General features: G+C 38.8%; 1 protein-coding gene across 1 annotated transcript in view; it reads left to right on the top strand.

Moving 5' to 3' along the window:
• stpg4 (sperm-tail PG-rich repeat containing 4) overlaps positions 1-22,537 on the top strand; it is an 84,991-nt gene that overhangs the window by 28,853 nt on the left and 33,601 nt on the right. The window contains exons 2-5 of the mRNA XM_028820313.2: positions 88-144; positions 6,753-7,007; positions 8,240-8,304; positions 8,402-8,456. Of these exons, the coding sequence (XP_028676146.1) occupies positions 88-144; positions 6,753-7,007; positions 8,240-8,304; positions 8,402-8,456 (432 nt within the window). The remainder of the gene's footprint in view (positions 1-87; positions 145-6,752; positions 7,008-8,239; positions 8,305-8,401; positions 8,457-22,537) is intronic.

Here is a 22,537-nt window from a genome sequence, read left to right as displayed (position 1 = left end):
GGCTTTCTGAATGTGTATTTAGGAATGCTTGGCAGGGTGCTCTTTGCACATTCAAGGTATTGACTGCATGCTTTTATGTTTTAACAGAATAATTCCAAAGAAAAAGTCTCTGAGCGAGAGACGTGGTGGAGAAGCTCACTAACAGTAAGAATCGTTCTTATTTACTATTTCACAATTTGTACCTTATTATCATACCAAGAGAAATTCTTTGGAATGAGGTGTGTCCACATTCCAGAGTAACACTAGAATGTAACTGCCAAAGTCACTTTTTTTAGTCTAAACACCTGTTCTGTACAAGATGAAAAGTATTGCTTCCTCATTCTTTTATGTTTTTATCAAGATTAAAATGATATGCATCTCTCAGCCTCTACTTTTCTTTTCTTAAAGAGATGTAGGTACCCCTTTTTCTTACAAGCCATGTCTCCTTCAACTGCTCAGCTTTAAGGTCAAAGAAACCTATACTTGGTCAGGCTCTTTCCTTTTCTAATATGACTAAAACTGTAGTAGTGATGAGCTTGTATAAGTTTGCTGGGGCAAGAGCATCACTGGGATAGCACAAGGAAATGCAGTTACCAGACAAGAGGAAAAAGCAGAATGGTAGAAGGTGAGTGGTCCACGATTGCTAGTGTGGAAATACAGTGGCTATTAGGGACCAGTATGCTCTGTACTGGCGCTATGTGAGTGACCAAAGCAAGAGCTCTCCATTGTAGGGAAGGTAGCACAGAGGAAGAAGAAAACGGAAGAGGAGAGGAATATGGAATGGTTTTGAGTTCAAATGGATAAGCATTGTTGCATAGAGGTTCTAGCACCTGTCTAATTGGACCTAAGAAGCTATTTGTTTTCATAAGGATCTTCTTCCTTTGTTAACCTTCCTTTATTTGTTAACTTGGGTGGTTAGGCCCAAATTTGTTCATGGTTGTGCACAGTGCAAACTGGTAGCTCTGTTGCGCTCTGTATATTTTATCTACTGAGGATTCGCGGGATCCCTTCGAGGTTGCTGGATTTCATGGCCGGCCTGTACACTGGTACTGTGAGTGCTGTGCAGAGTGGAGGCAGGACCTCTGTGTTTTTCCCAGTTGATTCTGGGGTTCGTGAGGGGTGTGTTCTTGCTCCTACTCTGTTCAATGCTTGCATGGACTGGATGTTGGGCAAGGTTGTGGGGTACAAAGGCTGTGGGGCAACTGTTGGAGAACAAAGATTCACTGATCTTGACTTTGCTGTGATCTTCGCAGAGTCAAAGGAGGCTCTGATCAGGGCTCTCGAGAAACTGAGTGAGGAGTCTGAGTGTCTGGGCTTGTGAGTGTCCTGGACAAAAACCAAGATCTAGGCCTTTAATGACCTCTTGGGCACAGCCATCAGCAGTGTGTCTGTTTGTGGAGAGAGTGTTGACCTTGTTGAGAGGTTTACTTACCTTGGCAGTGACATTCATGTCTCTGGTGACTCTTCTTATGAAGTCAGAAGACAGATTGGGAGAGCATGTGGGGGTCATGAGGTCACTGGAAAGGGGTGTGTGGCGCTCCCGATATATATGCAAAAGGACGAAGGTCCAAGTCTTTAGAGTCTTGGTGCTTCCTGTCTTGCTCCATGGTTGCAAGACGTGGACGCTATCCAGTGATCTGAGACAAAGACTGGACTCCTTTGGTACTGTGTCTTTCCGGAAAATCCTTGGGTACCATTGGTTTGACTTTGTGTGGAATGAGCGGTTGCTCATGGAGTTCTGAATGAAGCACATTACCTGCATTGTGAGGGAATGTCAGTTACGACACTACGGCCATGTGGCACATTTCCTCGAAGGTGATCCAGCTCGTAGGATCCTCATTGTTGGGGACCCGAGTGCCTGGACCAGGCCAAGGGGTTGCCAACGTAACACCTGGCTGCGGCAGATAGAGGGTCTTTTCCGGATTGTGGAACTGGACCTCATGTCTGCCTGGGAGTTTGCCAACTGGGATCCCAAGCTGTTTCGTTGTGTGGTGGGTGCAGCAATGCACTATACCAGGGCATGCTCCCCAACTTGACTTTACTTGATATACAGAACATGAAAGGCATGGATGGTAGGAGGTTGCAAGGGTCAGAAGTGGCATAAGGTAACTTTGGAGGTAACAGCTTTTCATAGCTTGCATTGGAGCTCATTTCTAATGCATCAAAGGAATCATTTTGAGGGTCAAGGGCGCACACTATAGATCCCTAGTACCCGTATTGCAAGGACGTGCATTAAAGGTCCACACGTCTAGGTGGTGCTCCTTCACTGCTTGCTGCAGAACGTCAAGGATTTCTTTTTCCCATTTGCCAGTTGCAGAAGTTATGTCAACTTTCTTCAAGACCCTACAGTGAACCTTCTATTATTAAGCACTCACTGTTCCCACAGCACCAGGGCACGTCTTGAGCATAATGGAAATACTGTTCCTTGGACAAAATCCATTAAGGTCCAGTAATGAGAATAAACAATTCCCTGGCATGACACCATTCCCTCTTGACATGGGCATTGTTCTTCCTCCTTTTCAGAAACCCATGCTATGGTCTCTCTATTTCAGTATATATAGTGCAGTCCTCCGCAACCGGTGTGCCGCGGCACACTGGTGTGCCTTGAGCCGATACAGGTGTGACGCGGTCAAATAAGACAATTTTCTAACTAAATAATATTTCAACGGTCCTCCTTAGAAACACAATAACGAGAATACGTGCAATGAAATATTCGCGTAAATAGCCTTTTAAAGGTTTCATAATTTTATGTGTCATTTCTCTGAAATAATAAATCCCATCGCCTGTCGCCTACGACGTAGGCCCTACGTAGTCGCCAGACAACTCCGTAGTATACTTTGATAGGCAGAGCGCTCCGTGCCCTCACCTAGATTCAATTCAAGCTGACGTATTAGTCGTGCTACGTCGCATTCACTCGTCTTGCGACAGTAGTTATCATTCATTACTATTAGTTGTGTTGCTGAATTGTGTATGGTTAACGTTCTTCGTGTGATTCATATTTAGTTTTATACCCCTTTAAATATGGATAAATTTTTACGTGGAAAAGATTCGTCTTCACGTACAGATGATGAAGAACCCAGCACAAGTGTTGCAAAAAAAACCCAAAGAAGATTGTGAAAAGGAAGTACAACGAAGACTACATTCGATATGGATTCTCGTGGTGTGGTGACGAAACGGCTCCAAAGCCACAATGCATCATTTGCGGCGATCAGCTATCAAACGAGGCAATGGCACCCAGTAAACTAAATCGCCAGCTAAATTCAAACCATCCCAGTTACGCCAAAAAAGACAAACAACTCTTGTGTTAATTAAAAATGATAAGCGGTCATGCTTAAAAGATCTTGACCAAGAACTTCGGGTTGCGCTGTCAAATATTGAGCCGAATATAAAACTTTTGTGTTCATTGAAACAAGCGCAGGTATCACATTAATCAGTCATTATGTTATAATAATTATTAAGATTGCATAAAAGTTAATATAGTATAGTTTTTATGTATGTATACTTATAATAAATGTATACTTATAATAAAAAATGAAAATTTATTGTAATATTTGTGTATTAAATTCATATCTATATATCAGTGGCGTAGCTGGAGATCATGTTGCCCGGGGCGGTGAAAAATTTGACGCCCCAAAGCTGAAAGAAATTTTTTTTTTTTGCGCCTCCTCAAGGAACAAAAAAAAAAAGAAAGTACGGTAGTTTGGACGCCCCTAAATAGCTGGCGCTCGGAGCGGAGCCGAATCCCCCCCCCCCCCCCCCCCTCCCCCCCGCTATAGCGACGCCACTGCTATATATTATAGCTTTTGATGTGCCGCGGAATTCTAGGAAGAACTTTGGTGTGTCGTAGGTGAGAAAAGGTTGCGGAGCACTGATATAGTGATTAGATTATACACTCAAAATTCTTTTTTATTTTTATTTTCTAAATTATGTATTATGATCACAACAGTTAATTATGTGATAGTTGTTTGTAGGATTAGTGTATAGGAATAGACATACTGATATGATATTGTCAAATTCCTACTGCATGAGGATGCATCACCGTTGAATATATGTGTTCAAGACAACCTTGTCTGTTTATCCAAATGCCACTTTCTAGCTTATCTGTCTGACATGCAGTTTACTTGGTGCATCTGCTTATCATCCTGATTCGTCTGGTTATGACAAAGTGGCACATGGCTGCGCTTCACAGCTCTAAAATCCTTCATTCAAATTCCAACCCAGCCACTGTCTGTTTGTGATCTGTATGGGTTCTCTGTGTGTACTCCATATGCCAAAGGCTTTTGTATTAAGTTATTTAGCAACTGTAAATTTGCCTTTTAATGCATCCCATCCCAGGTTGGATCTAGCACTACACCAGAACTGACTTTTAATTCCTGCACATTTTAAGGGAAAAAGTATCCTCAGAATATTCTTCAATGAAGTAATTAACAGAGCCTTTAATGTGTGACTTTAAAATGATAGCCAGTTAAGAATGTTTTAATGTCTATACGTTAGCGTGATTAACAACAATTACAAATTTATACAGGAATTGCTCTTACAGAGAGCAACCTCACAGAGTCCCGGGTTTTGAATTCTGGACTGCTCATTGTCTGTGTGGACTTTTTATTTTCTGCCAACACTTACACATAATTTTTTTTTTTCCTTTGGATTTTCTTCCACGTTCTTCGGGTGTGTGTGTTAGTATAATCAATGACTGTACACTTTCCCAGTATACGTGTTTGAAGTAATCGACTGGGACAGTTTTAGAGTCCTGGATTTGCTCCAGTTTTGTTTCCAAGGCTCCAGCTTAGAACTGAACTAAATGGCTTCAATGATGGATGGATGAATGGATGAATATTTAAGACCAACTAATTTTTTAAGCCTGATTGTTTTTGAGCCTCTTTTAATTTATTCTGAGAGTGATGGTTCCTGATGCCAAATAAATAACATTCATACTGAAAATTTTAAGCTAATGAACTTTTTGTTATTTTCATGTAAACATTCAAACATTGCAGTTTTATTGTGTACCCTGGTTTTATTTGCTGTCTTTAGTAAGACTGATTTTTTCATATCATTCCTAAAATAAAACACATACGCATCACCTATGACCAAGTATGATTTGTCACATTGTGAGTTGTCAGATAGTCCAGTTTTGTGTTAAGCTTTATAAAGTGTGTGTATGAAATTGTCTGTCGCTTTTTACTTTTTCATATACGAAGTACAGGGAAAGTATTGTAATCATCCAAAGATTCGATGTCGAGATTTTGGTGAATCTCGACGTTTTAGACCTCCTTGACTTTCGCGTATACAAAGTAAAGGGAAAGTATTGGAATCCTCCAAAAATTCCATTTTGAGATTTTGATGAATCTTAAAGTTTTAGACCTCCCTGAGTCCGAAAAGACCATTTTTGGAATTATGTCTGTGTGTCTGTCTGTGTGGGTGTGTGAAAAAACACGATAACTTGAGTACGCTTTCACTTAGGTCAACCATATTTTGCATAGATGTATTAGGTACAAAACGTAGATTTCTATCAACCTTTGAGCTATTTCTGTTAACAGGACGTGGTATTTTTTTAGTCATGCAACTGCAGAGTCGATTTATTCAACTTTACTTTTAGAATAATCTTCACCATATTATTAATTTGATTTGATTTGTTGTTGATGGTTCTTTAATGTACATAATATAAAAATATAATCATTGTCTTGCGGTTTACTCCTCAACTATCCATCCCCGTATCTGAGTGTATGAGAAAGTCTAGAGGAGACCACTCCCAAATTTTTTTTTGTACAAATCAATTTATTTTCATGTCTATGTTTATTGTACAACATCTCATTCTCTCATCAGTTTAGTCTCACAGTTTTGTCTTTTTGTGTCTTAGACTATAGCTTCACTTTCTTTAGCACTTGAAGTACTTTCTTCAACCAATAAACACTCATTCACTTGCACTGTTATATGTAGATAAAACTTCAAGCAATCATTTGGTAGTTTGACACGGTTTTATATTCTTACTTATTTATTCCCACAAATAAAATGTCTTTCTTTCTGTGTAGGCCTGTCCCTCCATCAAGAGTGGAGAGTGACTGAGTCATCTTTCAATGAACCACAATAGAAAAGAATAAGCTGAACTCAGCCATGATAAACATTTCTACAGATGGGTAAAAGCTGAATAGTAATATGCAATAGAGACCCCCACATGACTGGGACTGTTTGCTTTCACCTTAAATATAGCATAGACACAGAGATTTAAACACATGCACACAAACACACACATGCACGCAGAGGCAGCATGGGGAGTGTTTATGAGACCGTGTTTACTGAGGGTCTTCCCAAAAGTGTGTTTTATTTACTCTCATCCCTTCCTTTGTGGTTCTCTGTCCTACCTCCTGCCTGTGTAGGAATCCGCTCTTCACTTCAGTCTCAACAAATGTGTTACCAAATTCAACTTTATAAGTGCATACTAACATTTAGCCATGACTTTTTAGGTTCACACTAACTACTGTTGACATCCTACTAGAAGAGTCGTGAACTATAAAATTCTGCCATGAAATATTCACTTCTCCAGAAGTAGGTCTGTCAAGTGTAAGCAGGCCACCAGATGGATATCTTAGGTGATGTTCTTTAACTTTGGGGCTATTAGTGCCTTCCTGAAGTCATAAAGTGTTCCAGGGGACTGCTTCATATAACCTTCTGCCCCTAGAATATAGAGCAAGTCACTGACAGACTCTTTACTTTGCCTCAAAGACCCATAACCAGATACCTATACCAGCTTTCATGATCTGTTTTTTATTTGTGAGGAATCTCCTGTTCCTGGCACCTATCATATCCGAAGCTTTATTGAAGATGCAGCTATGAATCCTGTGAGGAAAACCTATGGCTTCAAAGGGGAAGGCAGGAAGAAATATGCTGGCGTCCTTCGAAAAGGAGATCTTTTACTTCCTGGCGCCTATGCTTATGCTGATTTTCTACAACATGCTGAAAAACAGCGTGTCACTTACTCTTTCCGGAGCTGCACCAGGTCAAAGTGCCCAATAGTAGGCGTCACAGATAAGGTAAGAGAATAGCAGCTGAAGAAGAAATGAGGGGTTTGAAAGTATTCAAAAGAAGTTTATAAAAAAAAAACAGCTATGGTTTTCAAATTAATGAACAGAGTTCTCATATTCATGCTTTTGTTACTTTTTGTCTAAATTTGTGAGAATCTCTTGCAGATTGGTGTATACATTTTTACTTGCTATTATTTACTGAAAAATAAACACAGCTGTGTCCAAGCTACCTTGGAAGTTGCATTATGGTAGGATTTGTCAAAAACATAAAACTTTCAAAAAGAATCAATACATATTTTGAAAAGAGACCCCTGTTATGACTTAACCACCTGCTCAGCTTACAGAAAGCCATACTGCAAGACCATTCATATTTGTACGACACTTAACTAGTTAGGATAACCTGTGATACCTGCTAAATACACAGCAGGTTAGGGGTATTTTCAATTATTTGAATATTTTTTCATTTTATTTATTTATTTTTTTGATAAAAGAAAGACCAAACATATTTTTACTTTGAGGTTATTGCCCTTGTTTTCTCACTTTGAGTCGTGTAGTTTATCTTTCATGTGTTTGTACGAGTTCTGCTATGAACGGCGATGAGTTCCTTCATTCCTTCATTATGCTCTGTGCTTCTAGGATGTGCCCTGGCTCCCTTTTAAACTTGTCTGTAACACAAAGGGTTAAAGACCACTGTATGGAAAATGATACTGTATGGAGATGTCCACTGAGCAGGTGGATTTTATTTTGCTACTTTAAATCTGATACACCTAACGTCATAATCAGTCGCACTTTATCTTGAAGATGTTAATTTTTACTGTCACGGGGTCCAAGAGGTAGTAGTGCATACCACACAAATATTCTATCAACTCAGGAGTATTAAACAAAGAGATCTAAAACCAAATATGCCAATTTAATGTTTAAAAGCAGAGAAGTTATTATCTTGTGTTGCTAAAGTGATTGAAATGAGGCCCAAAACAAGAAGAAATTTACCATTTAAGGCCAAATCACTCAATGTGAACCTGACACTATTAAGGTGCACACTGGTCAGTTACAAGTGGTCTTTTATACCACTGTTTGTGCCTTGGCAGTCATTTTATTATGTTTACTTTATGCTTGTTCATACCAACTTTATTATTATTACGTGCCTATATGGTCTTAGATGAAAAAGGCTTGTAGACTAAAGGAACTGAAAGTGTAGCCCCCATTTTTCAGGTCACTGAATCCCTTTTGTTTTATTGCAGGACGTCAATATTTCCCCTTGCCAGTATAATCTAATGGAAAAGCCAGTAATCAAGACTTCTTGCAAGTATGTAAACTTGGAAAGACTATTTTTACCCTGAAAGATTTCTTATTATGCTAAACTAGTGGCATCATGTTAACCATAATTCATTTGATTTTCTCAGGCATGTGATGTTTCGCTCTGCAGTACAACGTTTTCCAACTATTTACTTTGTGCCAGTGAGTATTAACATCATTCTTATTTGCTGAATGCATAGCTTTGAATCGTTCAACTCATCCTTCAAGTTCCACTTACAACCTGAATCTTGTATGCCCTGCATTATGCCACTCTTACCTATAAATTGTGCCTGTCTGGATGACAGGGATGAGATTCTTTCTTTAGACTCCTCTAATCCCTAATTTCTTTGTCTCTCCTTTATAATTGTGTGATTTTTTTGTGTGTTTCTGGAGCAAAGTGACTTCCTGATATTGACAGGAATGAAATACCAAGTCACAATGTTTGTGATGTTAGGACTCTGGCAGCAACGTTTTGAGGCAGTTGGTATCTGTTAATACAAATCCAAATAAAGTGTGCCATCAGTTTAGTATTCGGGGGTCTGAGATGGCAATGTTGGGTCATATTCTGGAGCCATTAAGCAGATGATACAATTACATTTTAATTTTTTCGAGATATGAGAGGCATAGCTCAGCTAGCTGTTAACAATTGTTTTATTATAGCTTCACAGATGATCGCATAAGATGTTCATTGAAGTGTCAGTAATGGAAAGGTGAGAGTTAAACATTAATGAAGTAAATAAGTAATATTGTCAGATTTTTAAACAGTGATTCAAAACGGTTGTAATTGTTATGTGATTGTGTTGTAAATAAGTTTCTAACAGAAGGAGGCTTAGGCAAATCACTTAAGCCCTGCTTGACTCTGTGCTGTTATACTTTACATTGCCTGCCTTCTTGCAGCTCATTCTGTTTTGTCAGAGTTCCCCTTCGGATCTACATTACTTTGACTTAATTTCTTTACCTAGCAAGAAGTAGAGACCCCATATCAAGAAAAGAGTGAGAGAGGTGTGAAAGCTTCTGTTTGATCTTGAGGAAAGTGATTACTGTATAAAAGAATTTTTTGTTCTATAGTCTGAGATGTGACTTGACTAGGTAGTGAAACTATCAAAGGACCTTCCTTTTAAATTCCTTAAGTTCAGGGCATTAATGACACGTCAGACAAACAGACAATCGCTTTTTTATATGTTGGTTGTGAATATGTGAACATGTTGTGAGCACTCATCGTTTGAATGTTCTTTTGTGATATACAAATATATTTACTTTATATATAAACATCTACGCATTGAAGTGTGTGTGTCTGTCTGTCCCGGAAGTGAGAGGTGGAATCAGGGTAAGGGCTCCACCTCCGAGGAAACAGAAAACTTGCTAATCCGCTAACAACACAAGCGAGGCCAGTACGTCAGCAAATCGAAACCTCGGAAGAAAGACAAAGTCGCTTAGCCAATAACATCGGCAAAACGGTATCCCTTTTACTTTTCCTCCCGCTGCTAATATACAAGCGAGGCGAGCACATCGGCGAAACAAAACCTCCAAAGAAAGAGTCACTCGCTTAGCGGCTAATACAGAACAGAGGCGAGCACATAAGCAAAATGGTATCCATTTTACTTTTCCTCCCGCCACTAATACACAAGCGAGGCGAGCACGTCGGCAAAATGAAACCTCCTAGGAGAGAGATGCCCAGAGTAGTCCCTTTCAATTACTTGACATCTCTACATTTCAGTTTTTTTTCTGACAATTTCGATATTTTCTAGCACCCCAGGCTTTTTACAGCACAGGTTTACACAGCTAGTTAATGAATAAAATACTTAGGAGTACATGTGAAATAAGAGGTGCTACTCGAATGGAATTGATTAATTCATTGATGTGAAAAGTAATTAGTGACAATGTCTGATGTTGCTGGTGCTGTATACCATAATTACCAGATGTTTAACTTGTAAAGCACTTTGTGATAATAACTATGATGAAGGATACTTTATAAAATTTTAAGAAAAAAAGTATCACATAAAGATGTAGTGTGGTGTGTTGGTATGTGTGTGTGTCTATGTGTACTTTTATATAAACACAAAAGTAAAGAGGGAAGGTCCTAATGTTATACAATACAGTTTATTTTTGTATAGCCCAAAATCACACAAGAAGTGCCGCAATGGGCTTTAACAGGCCCTGCCTTTTGACAGCCCCCCAGCCTTGACTCTCTAAGAAGACCAGAAAAAACTCTCAAAAAAAAACCCTAGTAGGGAAAAAAAATGGAAGAAACCTTGGGAAAGGGAGTTCAAAGAGAGACCCCATTCCAGGTAGGCTGGGCGTGCAATGGGTGTCAAAAAAGGGGGTAAATACAATACAATACATAGAACAGAACACAACTGTTCATCAATACATTATAGTAGTGCAATAAAAATATTACAAGTACAGAGCAGAATTCAACACTAGATGATATCACATAATACGATTTGGATTTGTTCAGGATGGTCTCCAGGTCCAAAGTGAATGGGGGCTTCCAGTGGCTTGGCTCTTTTAATGATGGAAGGTGAGAAACGTTGGATTCTGGAGAAGACAGAAGAGGAAGTGACATCATTGGTCTTCCAGTCCAGAAGCTTCTGGACTATGGGATGAAGAAAATGATTTCACCCCCTTCTGGTCTGGGGGTACTACTGCTTACCTTTTTAGAGTCTTGAATGTGGCACCCAAGCACTCATTCATGTCAATGTATATAACAGAGCTGGCCAACTCCATCCCTGGAGACCTGCAGTGGCTGCAGGCTTTTGTTCCAACCCAGTTGGTTAATTAGAAGCCAATCCACACCAATAACAGACCTTATTTGAATTTCATGGCTTGTTATTGTTTTAACTCTACCATGTCAGTTCATTCTTAAATCATAGATTTTTTTTACCCTTTTTAATGATACATGTATGACTCAAGTGATTTGAAGCCCAAAACAGATGAATAATTTTCAGTTCACTTTCTCTTCAGTTTCCTTCTGAGTACTTAATTAAACCAAATAATGAATGATGAATACACAAGGGTGGAAATGGAGAGAAGCTAGATGTAAAACTGCTGGTTCCTTTGTCATTTGCATCTTGTTGTTAATAAGGAGCAGTTAAATAATGAATACAGCTATTTAAGACTATAATAAGCAATTAAGGGTTCAAAATCTTGACAAGTGGGACAACTAAAATGAAGCAGCAAAATGTCACTTGAGCAATAAGTACTTCATCAGCAATGAATGATTGTGTTGGAACAAAAACCTGAAGCCACTGTGGCCCTCCAGGACCAACATTGCTTATTAAAAAGTTTGAGTCTTAAATAGCAAATAAATTAAAAGAAGTTAATTAGTAGCAAAAACTTGTCACTAATTTTTAAAAAATAGTTCAAATGAAAGCCTGTAGCCAGTGTGGCTTTCCAGGATCGGTGTTGGCCACCCCTGGTATGTACTGTATGCATACTCTTTGTATGTGTTTTGGAAAAGTATAAAGCAGAGAACAAAATCAGGGCTGGGATTTTGGAGGATGCTCCATTGAATGTGGGTGTCTGAAACACAAAAGAACAAGCACAAGCATGCAAAACAAAGTAGTGGTGTCCAGCCATGATCAAATGGAAAGGTCTTGGAGGTATGGAGCATCAACATCTTGTGAAGTTGGTCCAGGAGTGAATGCCTTCAGGTGGTAGTTCTCATTCTAGAAGGGGTGGGGCTTGTGATGACTTGGTGGAAGTGATGTCACTGGTCCTCCAGGGATTTCTCCTCATGCGCCCAACCTCCTCCTCCTCCTTTAAAGGATAAATGGAACAACTGTTACTGACAGTGTCACCTTCTTATCCTTCCTCTATAATCTTTTATACCAAAACCCATGAATTGCTGCCCATGCTCATGATTCTGACAGTGTGGTGTGTTGAGGTTAGTGGGTGCTTATTTGTACCTACGGGTGTTGTCTGTATTTGTGCATGTACTTTGCAAGTGGTGTGTATTTGTATATGCCTTTTTGATTAAACTGAATATTTTGACCTAAAAGAGTGTTAAACAAATTCTTCTGAACAGCACTCCTTTTTAAATATTTCTTATGTATCATGTAACTGGGTGACTTCAGTATACAGTTGTATTGATCTGTTTCTAAAGCAGTAATCACAGCTTTACTTGCGGTTTCTAAATTCAATAAATGCAGTTTTATATTTAATGCAGCACATGGATTTTTTATTTTTCTGGATACTGATGAAGATTGTTCACCATTTTGGAGACCTGTTTTTCACCATTCAGAATATATTTGTAAAGGGTGCCTATATTTGAAAAAATATGAGAGTATATGCACAGTCTTATGCTACCAGCAGGTTATACATTTGCCTTCCTTTGATGGTAGACAAAATTCTTTTAAGCATCAATTAGTGTTTATTTCATATTATACTGAACTTTTTATTCTTTCAACATTTTTTTTTAAATTGTAGAATTAAAAACCAAACCTCATTACAAAGGGCAGAAATTTCTCTTCATTTAAAGCAGCCCAGACAATACAGATAACAAGGCACTTTAAAACAACATTTAGAAATATTTTGAAGCATTTCCAGATATTTGTAAATTAATATATGTTTAAGAATACATTATTAGATTTATTAAAAGATGTGTCTTCAAAGTGTTTTTGCCTCTCTATTTTGTGATGTTGTGTATAGCAGATGGCACTGTGTAACATAAATTTTTGATGAATAATTGTAATTTTGACAATGCTGATAGTTCAGGTTTTTACACCACCTAGTTACTTTATTAGGCACATATACCTTTTAGCTAGTTTGCCCTATTTTTGCATTGCACCCTCCCCCAACATAACCTATCGTCTATGGGGGAGGAGCAAAAGCTTTTGATTAGTCAAAAATTTCGATCCGCTTTTTTCAACGGATCTCGACGTTTTAGGGTTCCCTGATACTGAAAACCTTGATATCTCAATGATAGGTGTGTGTCTGTCTGCGTGTGTGTGTGTGTGTGCATGTGTGTGCGTGTGTGTGTGCGTGTATCTGTGTGTCACAGCTTCTTGAGGACGGTATAGAGCTAAAACTGCTGGACATAAAAATACCAAACTCGAAACGTAAGTCTGTTATGAGATGACGATGTGCTGATTAGTTTTTGAGCCAAATCATACAAGAGAAAGATGCACTCTAAAGAAACCCTCAAATACCGTAATTCTGCAATTAATTATGAATTTTTCTCGTCAATTGCTATTGTAATGACCTATTTTATGATGAGAAAGATCATCATCAGAGCGGTAAATAATTACTTAAAATGTTATATAATATCTTGGTTCCAAGGGCGCAAAGCCTACTGACACTCACATCTGAATTTTTTCCCTCAGTAGAACTTGAATGCTATCTGAAGAAGATGTTCACACTCCAGTTAGTTCCTAGTTTTTCCATGGCTTGTTCCATGTTGTCTTATGGATTTGTCATTCAAGATTTTCTGCAGTGAGCTGAGTTTGTTGTCATTTTCCTGGACTTTTATAGTTTTGTGGCAAGGAGTTTGCAAGCCCATTTGTAAGGGGGTACACTGTCACCTAGAATGAATACCTCTAATCGTCAACGGTATTTTTCCTCATCCTATGGTATTCAAGTATTACTCCAAATGTCACTACCATTCTAAATATTATGGTACCTGGCAAGTTTGACAAGTGGCCTAACGGAGTTTTGGGAAGTAGAGTGTTTTAAAACATGCTTCCTCTCACAAGTGTATGTAGATCAGCAGAAGTACATTAAACAAGATGATGTTTTTTCCTGCCCTTTGGCATCCATTATTATTTATGTTTCTTTTCCTACTGCAAACACTCCTTCTTGTTTTTTCCTGATAGTAGTGAAACGTGATTGGTCATCAGCCCCACTGATGACAAGGTACATTAGGTTCTGCATTCTGATACATGTGTTTCATCACCTACTTAATTCTTTATCCTTGACAATCTGTGTTGTGAATTCTCTCACACAAGCAATCTGTTAGCAGCTCGCTACCCACTTTTAACTTTATAGTCTGTATGAGAATGCTGTGAATAATTAAGTAGTCAGTTACATGAGAAGAGCAGGTATACTTAATAAAGTCATTCATATGGGAAAAGGTGCTGCAAATAATATGTAAATATTCACTAATTAGTGTGTCGTCTTCTGAGAAGAAAATCCAGTCATGACAGATGAAGGGACTGTGTTGAATGAAGAATTACAGTATTTACTTGCTTGATTTGTAATATGATTTGTAATAGTACTCTTAGGACAGGGCACCATAGGTAATAAAGATAGAGTGACTTGTGGCCCTTCGTAGTTAGTTGTTATATATGTCTAATTTTTCCATCCCAGAGCACAGTCTTGTGTTTGAATGATTACGTTAACCACAGTGGGGTGAAAAAGGCTGTAGTGAAAGCAACACCTTTTTTTGTCATAATTTATTTTTGATTTTTACATATTGTTCCAAAAATCAAGCAACCCTTCCTATATTTGCACAGGGCTGCAGAAACTGATTTTCATGCTCCTTTTCCAGCATTCATTTGCTGTTGAGTGTATTATGAGTAACATTATAAATAATGGGTGGTAAAGAAAGTTAGCTGTGCTGAAGCATTAGAACTTCCTCATGAGCTTCCTCAGATGCATGAGCTCTGTAAATTTCGAAATGACTGCCAGAGCACTGTATGAGTCAAGTTTAGTTGCTTTGCAAGTGCCATTGTTATCTGATGTTACGTAGATTACATTATTCATTTGAGGTTCTGCTGAGCAGTTTGACTCTTAATGTAGGACCAGACGTGCAAACTCCCTACTGCCTTTTGAATAGAGTACAAATGTAGGGGCCTACCACAGTAGCTTCTCAGAATTTCAGTGATATGTGTGCAAAAGTGATTCAAGAGTTTGGGGATCTTTGGGAATATTTTCTATCTAGATTGCAGTCATTTGTTCCCTATCTTACTCACTTCAGTTGATTTCATGATTGTGAATTTTGCAAGTGTGGAAAGATGTATGCCAGTATCAGAAGATCAAGTCTACAAATCATCATCAAGTATAGTGCAAAACGCAGATATTGTGACCTGCAGGAGGCACACCAGCTCCCCAAACTCAACACCACCAGACGCAGGACACAAGTTCAGCACACACTTTTTTTTATTTTTTCGTGGGAAACAACATTATTTATTCATTTTTTATAGTACCAATAAATAAACAATTTAAAGTGACTTATTGAGCGGCACAGTGGCGCAGTGGTAGCGCTGCTGCCTTGCAGTTAGGAGACCTGGGTTTGCTTTCCGGGTCCTCCCTGCGTAGAGTTTGCATGTTCTCCCCGTGTCTGCGTGGGTTTCCTCCAGGCGCTCCGGTTTCCTCCCACAGTCCAAAGACATGCAGGTTAGGTGCAATGCCGATCCTAAATTGTCCCTAGTGTGTGCTTGGTGTGTGTGTGTGCCCTGCGGTGGGCTGGCGCCCTGCCCGGGGTTTGTTTCCTGCCTTGTGCCGTGGGATTGATCCAGCAGACCCCTGTGACCCTGTAGTTAGGATATAGTGGGTTGGATAATGGATGGATGGATGGATGAAGTGACTTATTCCTAATAAATTACTTTTAGATCCCTTAGTCAGTTGTGACTACAAGTGCAATGATATTTATTGTGAAGAAGAAAGAGTGACATTCATAGTTTTGTTTTTTGCCTTCCTGGGGCATCCCTGAATAGATCACTGAAGCACAAAAATAGATTTTTTCTCTCCATTTGCCTCCACCTGGAATAATCCAGTTGGAAAAAAAATCTTAATGGGGAAGGCCATTCAGCCAGAAAGGCAATATATTAAGAACAAGTTTAGAAGAGCAACAGAACACATGCCTAGAAACTGCAGATAAAAGCAATGACTTGTTGTTTGCTTAACAAGAGAAAATACACTGAAAAACACAGTAAGAGACTTAAAAGGAAAGAATAATCCACCATTATCTCCTTTCAGTTAATCCAGTACATGTCATGAGAGACTGTTGCAGGGCCTGTGAAAAAAGATGTCAATCCATGACTGGGCAGATAGTTGGCTAATTTATTCTCTGTGATTTTCAACAAAAGTGCCCTTTTACCTATCCTTCCAATCCCCCCATCCTGTCACAGACTTTCAATATCACATAGTAAATATATACTTCTAGAAGTGGTTTAATGAAATTTGGGAGTTTTCATTCAAAATTTAACCTAAACTCAGTGTTCTTTAGTATACTGTATTACTCTCCAAAGGGAAATTCTCTGTTTTTTTTTTGCATAGCCCAACTTACCCAGAGTTTTAGGGGCAGATCACAGGGTTGGCTATTTGTACAGCACTGGCCACAGGAGCAATTGTAGCTTAAGGGCCTTGCTCAAGGGTCCAATGGAGTAGCACTCCTTGTGGCATCGCCGGGATTTGAACTGGCAGCCTTCAAGTTACCAGCCCAGATCCTTCAGCCACAGAGCCACCACACTTTGAACAGACTAATACTATTGTTATTTGGTTCGACAGTGGGAATGTACAGTTGGCTAACTTGACAATAGATATTTGTCTCGGACTTTGCTCCTAAAAGTTGTTTTTTTGTTTCAGTGTTTTTTGGAAATTTCCTGACAGACGTGTGCTTATAATGAGACCTTTATCAGTCCCATAATGCATCTTGTTAAGAAGAGCTTTACAGTACTTTATATCAGTAAACAAATCAAACATCATCTTGTTGCTGTACAGTAGCTATTTAGGGTATTCTTTTTCATAATGTGTAATTATGTCCATTTTGAGTTAAAAGTCTGCAAAAAACAGACATATAATATCAATGCTATGCAGTAAGGAGAATCGAAAACAGCTTTAAATCTTAAATGTTACATTTCATTCATACTAAATATATGTGGCCTGTCTGCAAGCAAAGTTAACTTGTTTAAATTCTCTGAATGCCCTTTGGAGCTTTCATTTTTGTGATCCATTTTGTATCAAATCAATCAATTCATCACCACATTAACCTTGAGGCTTCTGAAATATGTATTCTTAGTACTTTTCACACTGAGTGCCAGAGAGCATCATGGGGCAAGTGGCAAATTCAAATTTCTTAACAAAATGTCACTGTCTTTATTTATTATTTATTTTATAGCTTCTATTATTAATTTGAAATTCTTCTGAGCTGTTGTTCAGTTTGTTTATTAATGAGGAACTAGTGGCATTGACAAAGAAATCTAAGATTATAGTGTTAGATAGATAGATAGATAGATAGATAGATAGATAGATAGATAGATAGATAGATAGATAGATAGATAGATAGATAGATAGATAGATAGATAGATAGATAGATAGATAGATAGATACTTTATTGATTCTGAAGGAAATTTAAGAATTTTAGTGTTCACCATATTGGTAAAGCTATGACATGTAGCAATGTAAAAACTGCACTTTTAATGTTTTTATCTTTACTATACCTGAGTAAAGCTAGTTGTGCTGTCATTGTTTTTTGAATATTATTGATTGCACAGTCATATACATGTTACATGCCTTATCTCTCATGCTCAGCATCTCTGCCCAATGGCTGTCCATGACTTAATGGCTGACGTGAGAAGTAACTGACCAGGTCAGTTTGCGGAGAGAGATGTATAGATGGCTGTCTTAAAGTGTTACCACTAGTATGTAGAGTATAAGAAAGTGCAGCTGTGTATTTTTTGGTGATGTGTTTCCATTAAATAGTCTTCAAGTGTTTGTCCTGAAAAGGATGGCATACTGTATCTTCACTCACCCAATTACAGTACTGAGTTATCAGAGTTCCCAGGTAAAATCCAGCAAACCTGGGAAAAATGCACCAAGCGCATAGTCAGAGAGTCACTGGATGAGGATCCAGAATAAGGTACCTTTAGTTGGGAGGAAATGAACCTGATCACTGTGCCACCATCGTGCACAGAGTGTAAGTTTTTGAATTGTCAATATTGAATATGTACCATGAAATACAATTTGGTCCATAAATATTTGGACAGAGACAACTTTTTTTCTAATTTTGGTTCTGCACATTACCACAATGAATTTTAAATGAAACAACTCAGATGCAGTTGAAGTGCAGACTTTCAGCTTTAATTCGTTGGGGTGAACAAAACGATTGCATAAAAATGTGAGGCAACTAAAGCATTTTTTGAACACAATCCCTTCATTTCAGGGGCTCAAAAGTAATTGGACAATTGACTCAAAGGCTATTTCATGGGCAGGTGTGGGCAAGGCCGTCGTTATGTCATTATCAATTAAGCAGATAAAAGGCCTGGAGTTGATTTGAGGTGTGGTGCTTGCATGTGGAAGATTTTGCTGTGAACAGACAACATGCTATCAAAGGAGCTCTCCATGCAGGTGAAAGAAGCCATCCTTAAGCTGCAAAAACAGAAAAAACCCATCTGAGAAATTTCTACAATATTACGAGTGGCAAAATTTACAGTTTGGTACATCCTGAGAAAGAAAGCAAGCACTGGTGAACTCAGCAACGCAAAAAGACCTGGACGTCCATGGAAGACAACAGTGGTGGATGATCGCAGAATCATTTCCACGGTGAAGAGAAACCCCTTCACAACAGCCAACCAAGTGAACAATACTCTCCAGGGGTAGGCGTATCGATATCCAAGTCTACCATAAAGAGAAGACTGCATGAAAGTAAATACAGAGGGTGCACTGCAAGGTGCAAGCCACTCATAATAGATTGAACTTTGCTAAAGAACATCTAAAAAAGCCAGCACAGTTCTGGAAAAACATTCTTTGGACAGATGATACCCAAATCATCCTCTACCAGAATGATGGCAAGAAAAAAGTATGGAGAAGGCGTGGAACAGCTCATTATCCAAAGCATACCACATCATCTGTAAAATTAGGGTTAGGGTTAGGTTTGATACAGTGTGATGGCATGGGCATGCATGGCTGCCAGTGGCACTGGGACACTAGTGTTTATTGATGATGTGACACAGGACAGAAGCAGCCGAATGAATTCTGAGGTGTTCAGAGACATACTGTCTGCTCAAATCCAACTAAATGCAGTCAAATTGATTGGGCGGCGTTTCATGATACAGATGGACAATGACCCAAAACATACAGCCAAAGCAACCCAGGAGTTTATTAAAGCAAAGAAGTGGAAAATTCTTGAATGGCCAAGTCAGTCACCTGATCTTAACCCAATTAAGCATGCATTTCACTTGTTGAAGACTAAACTTAAGACAGAAAGGCCCACAAACAAACAGCAACTGAAAGCCGCTGCAGTAAAGGCCTGACAGAGCATTAAAAAGGAGGAAACCCAGCATCCGGTGATGTCCATGAGTTCAAGACTTCAGACTGTCATTGCCAGCAAAGGGTTTTCAACCAAGTATTAGAAATGAACATTTTATTTCCAGTTATTTAATTTGTCCAATTACTTTTGAGTCCCTGAAATGAAGGGATTATGTTAAAAAAATGCTTTAGTTGCCTCACATTTTATGCAGTCGTTTTGTTCACCCCACTGAATTAAAGCTGAAAGTCTGCACTTCAACTGCATCTGAGTTGTTTCATTTAAAATTCATTGTGGTAATGTACAGAACCAAAATTAGAAAAAAGTTGTCTCTGTCCAAATATTTATGGACCTAACTATAATAGTTTAATTATAGTTAATTTATAAATATCTGCACAAAAGCAGTTGTAGTAATAGTAGTAGGACTATTATTATTTATACAGAGTACAGTGAATTTACGAAGCAGTTTTCAAATGGCCCTGCCTTATTATAATGACTGATAATTTGGTTTTGTATGTCATATTGTGTTGATAAATGATTTCATTTGAATTTTTATTTCAGTAAAGCTGCTTGAGTGAGAAGCAGCTAAAACACATTAAGAGACACGGAAAGAGTGTTTGAGAAAAACAAACGACTACAGAGCAGATTAAACAGGCTTGGCCTTTAAATGCACAGCTGGCTTTAGTTGCACTAAAAACAAAAGAGCTCTTTTTGTAGCTTAGGAAAAAAAAGCCATTCTAAGAAATTGAACACTCAAAAGACCTGCCTGTCAGTGCTTGGAATGACCAGTAAAGCAGTGGGGTAATTGACCCACTTTAGCTTCTCCCCACCACAGCTGGTTTCAGACTTAGTTGTGTGGCCGTGCAGGTTAGAGCAAACTAATGTAACTTAGCATCCTCCATCTGTATCTAACTTGGCTCTATTACTCACTTTAACCTCTGACAATGCCATGCGAAAATATAGATGCAGATGGCAGCAGTGTGTGCAGCCTAAGGCTTTAGTATACATGCCCGCCAATTACCCCACAGTCTTGTAGCCAGCCCCCTCACCAGAGAAGGTGTGTTTTCATAGCAAACAAAGTGAAAACTCCAGTTTTCTGGTTTATTCCAGTGCTGTATGGCTCTTTTGGGATACATCATCTGCCTTCTAGCGTCAGACTGGCCCAGACTCAGAATGGGTTACATAAATAGGAAAGGTGCGAATAGCACTGGGGGGAGAAAGTACAATCCACGTGTGTTAAGTTTGGTGTCTGGGATTCTGTGACCTTCAAAGCCAGTCAAGCTTTATTGTATACAGTAACTAACAAAATACCCGCGCTTCGCAGCAGTGAAATACTGCCTTAAAATTGTTATTAAGAAGAAAAGTAAACATTTTTAAACTGGTGGAAAATATACAAATAATTATTTGTTAAGGATCTCTTTGTATACCACGTTGTCAGTTCGGCCCTCCAGTTGTAATATGACCAAGCTGTGCGCTGAGCTTACTCTTGAGCATGCAACGTATAGTTGGCCATGTGAAAAGCAATCTTGCCTCAAATCAATGCCAACCTTTTGTAGTGTTTGTCCCTGAGACTTATTAATTGTCATTGCGAAGCAGAGCCTTACTGGAAATTGGAGGCGTTTGAATTGAAATGGGAGATCAGAGGGTATAACAGGGATGCGAGGAATAAAAACTCTCTCCCCTGAGCCACTGCCAGTAAAAATAGTTGCCTCAATTAGGTTCTTTTGCAGACACGTGACCTGGGGCCTCATGTATAAACGGTGCGTACGCACAGAAATGCTGCGTAAGAACGTTTCCACGTTCAAATCACGATGTATAAAACCTACACTTGGCGTAAAGCCACGCACTTTTCCATGGTACCTCATACCCTGTCGTACGCAAGTTCCCCGCTTAGTTTTCAAAGCAGTGCTACTGTTCCTGTGTGGTTACCCTTTCTTAGATCCACATCCACGACGGTGGCTTTATCAAATACACTGAAATTAACCGCATATCGTTCATAAATTTAATGCATCTGATTGTAATTACCCTGTAACAATATAATGGTCCACAGAATGGTCAAACTATTCTAAATACCATAACTGCTTTAGCGTTGTTACTCTCACTGCACCTTTTTCTTCTTCTGTCAGCTGCTTCCGTTAGGGGTTGCCACAGCGGATCATCTTTTTCCATATTACTCTCACTGCACCACTCAGTGTATTTATATCACTGTATCTGAGTGTGAATCACAGATCTACAGCGATCGGAAAGAGAATTATCGGTATGCAGCCTCAGCCATTTGCTATTTGAACTGCTCTCATCTGACCAACGCTTTACAGCCTTTCCTGTTCGGACCTCGCGGTTCACAAACAGTTTCATCCCAAGAACTCTAAACGCACTCAATCAGTCCATCAAGTGCTCCTTGTAGAACTGTTTGTACTTTCAAGTTACCGTGAGGTAATTGTACTTATGATACAGTTATAATATTGCACAACCTGAGCCACTTTATAAAGCACGTATTTACATATGATGACGATATCATTTTTAAGATGAAATGCAGCAAAATATGTTTATTATATTATACAGATAAAACTTTAAGTACACGGTGCCACAGCGCTAGCGAGCTTGAGCTTCGTTCACGGTTTGTTCATGCCTCGCACTGTATTCATACTGTGGCTGGCGTGACAGTGGAAGGATAGATGGATAGAATAATTAAACATTACGAAGATATTTCGATGTTTCTTAAAAGTTTTGAAGAATCTGCGTTCTAAGCTTACAGATGGCTTAACGTCTATTACAGAGCTGATTGTGTGGCGATTGGGTATTTGGAGAAAGAAAAGTAAGGACAGGAATTGGGGGTTAGTACGTTTGAAAAAGACAGTACTGCTGCAATAAAGTATTTCATTGAAGGTCGCACATGGCGCAGCAAGCATCTTGCTGTAAGACATGAACAATCACTGCGCCACCGTGTTCCCATGTTTAATAACATACTTTAACTCATGTCATCATGAAAATGATATCACGTATACTTCTCAGTATTTTAATTATTCAGAGAGCTGTAATATTACGAATGTAATGGATT

The sequence above is a fragment of the Erpetoichthys calabaricus genome, chromosome 15 (assembly GCF_900747795.2).
Source record: "Erpetoichthys calabaricus chromosome 15, fErpCal1.3, whole genome shotgun sequence".
Lineage (NCBI taxonomy): Eukaryota > Metazoa > Chordata > Cladistia > Polypteriformes > Polypteridae > Erpetoichthys > Erpetoichthys calabaricus.
The sequence above is the reverse complement of the archived record's forward strand: the minus strand, read 5'-3'. Positions and strand labels throughout refer to the sequence as shown.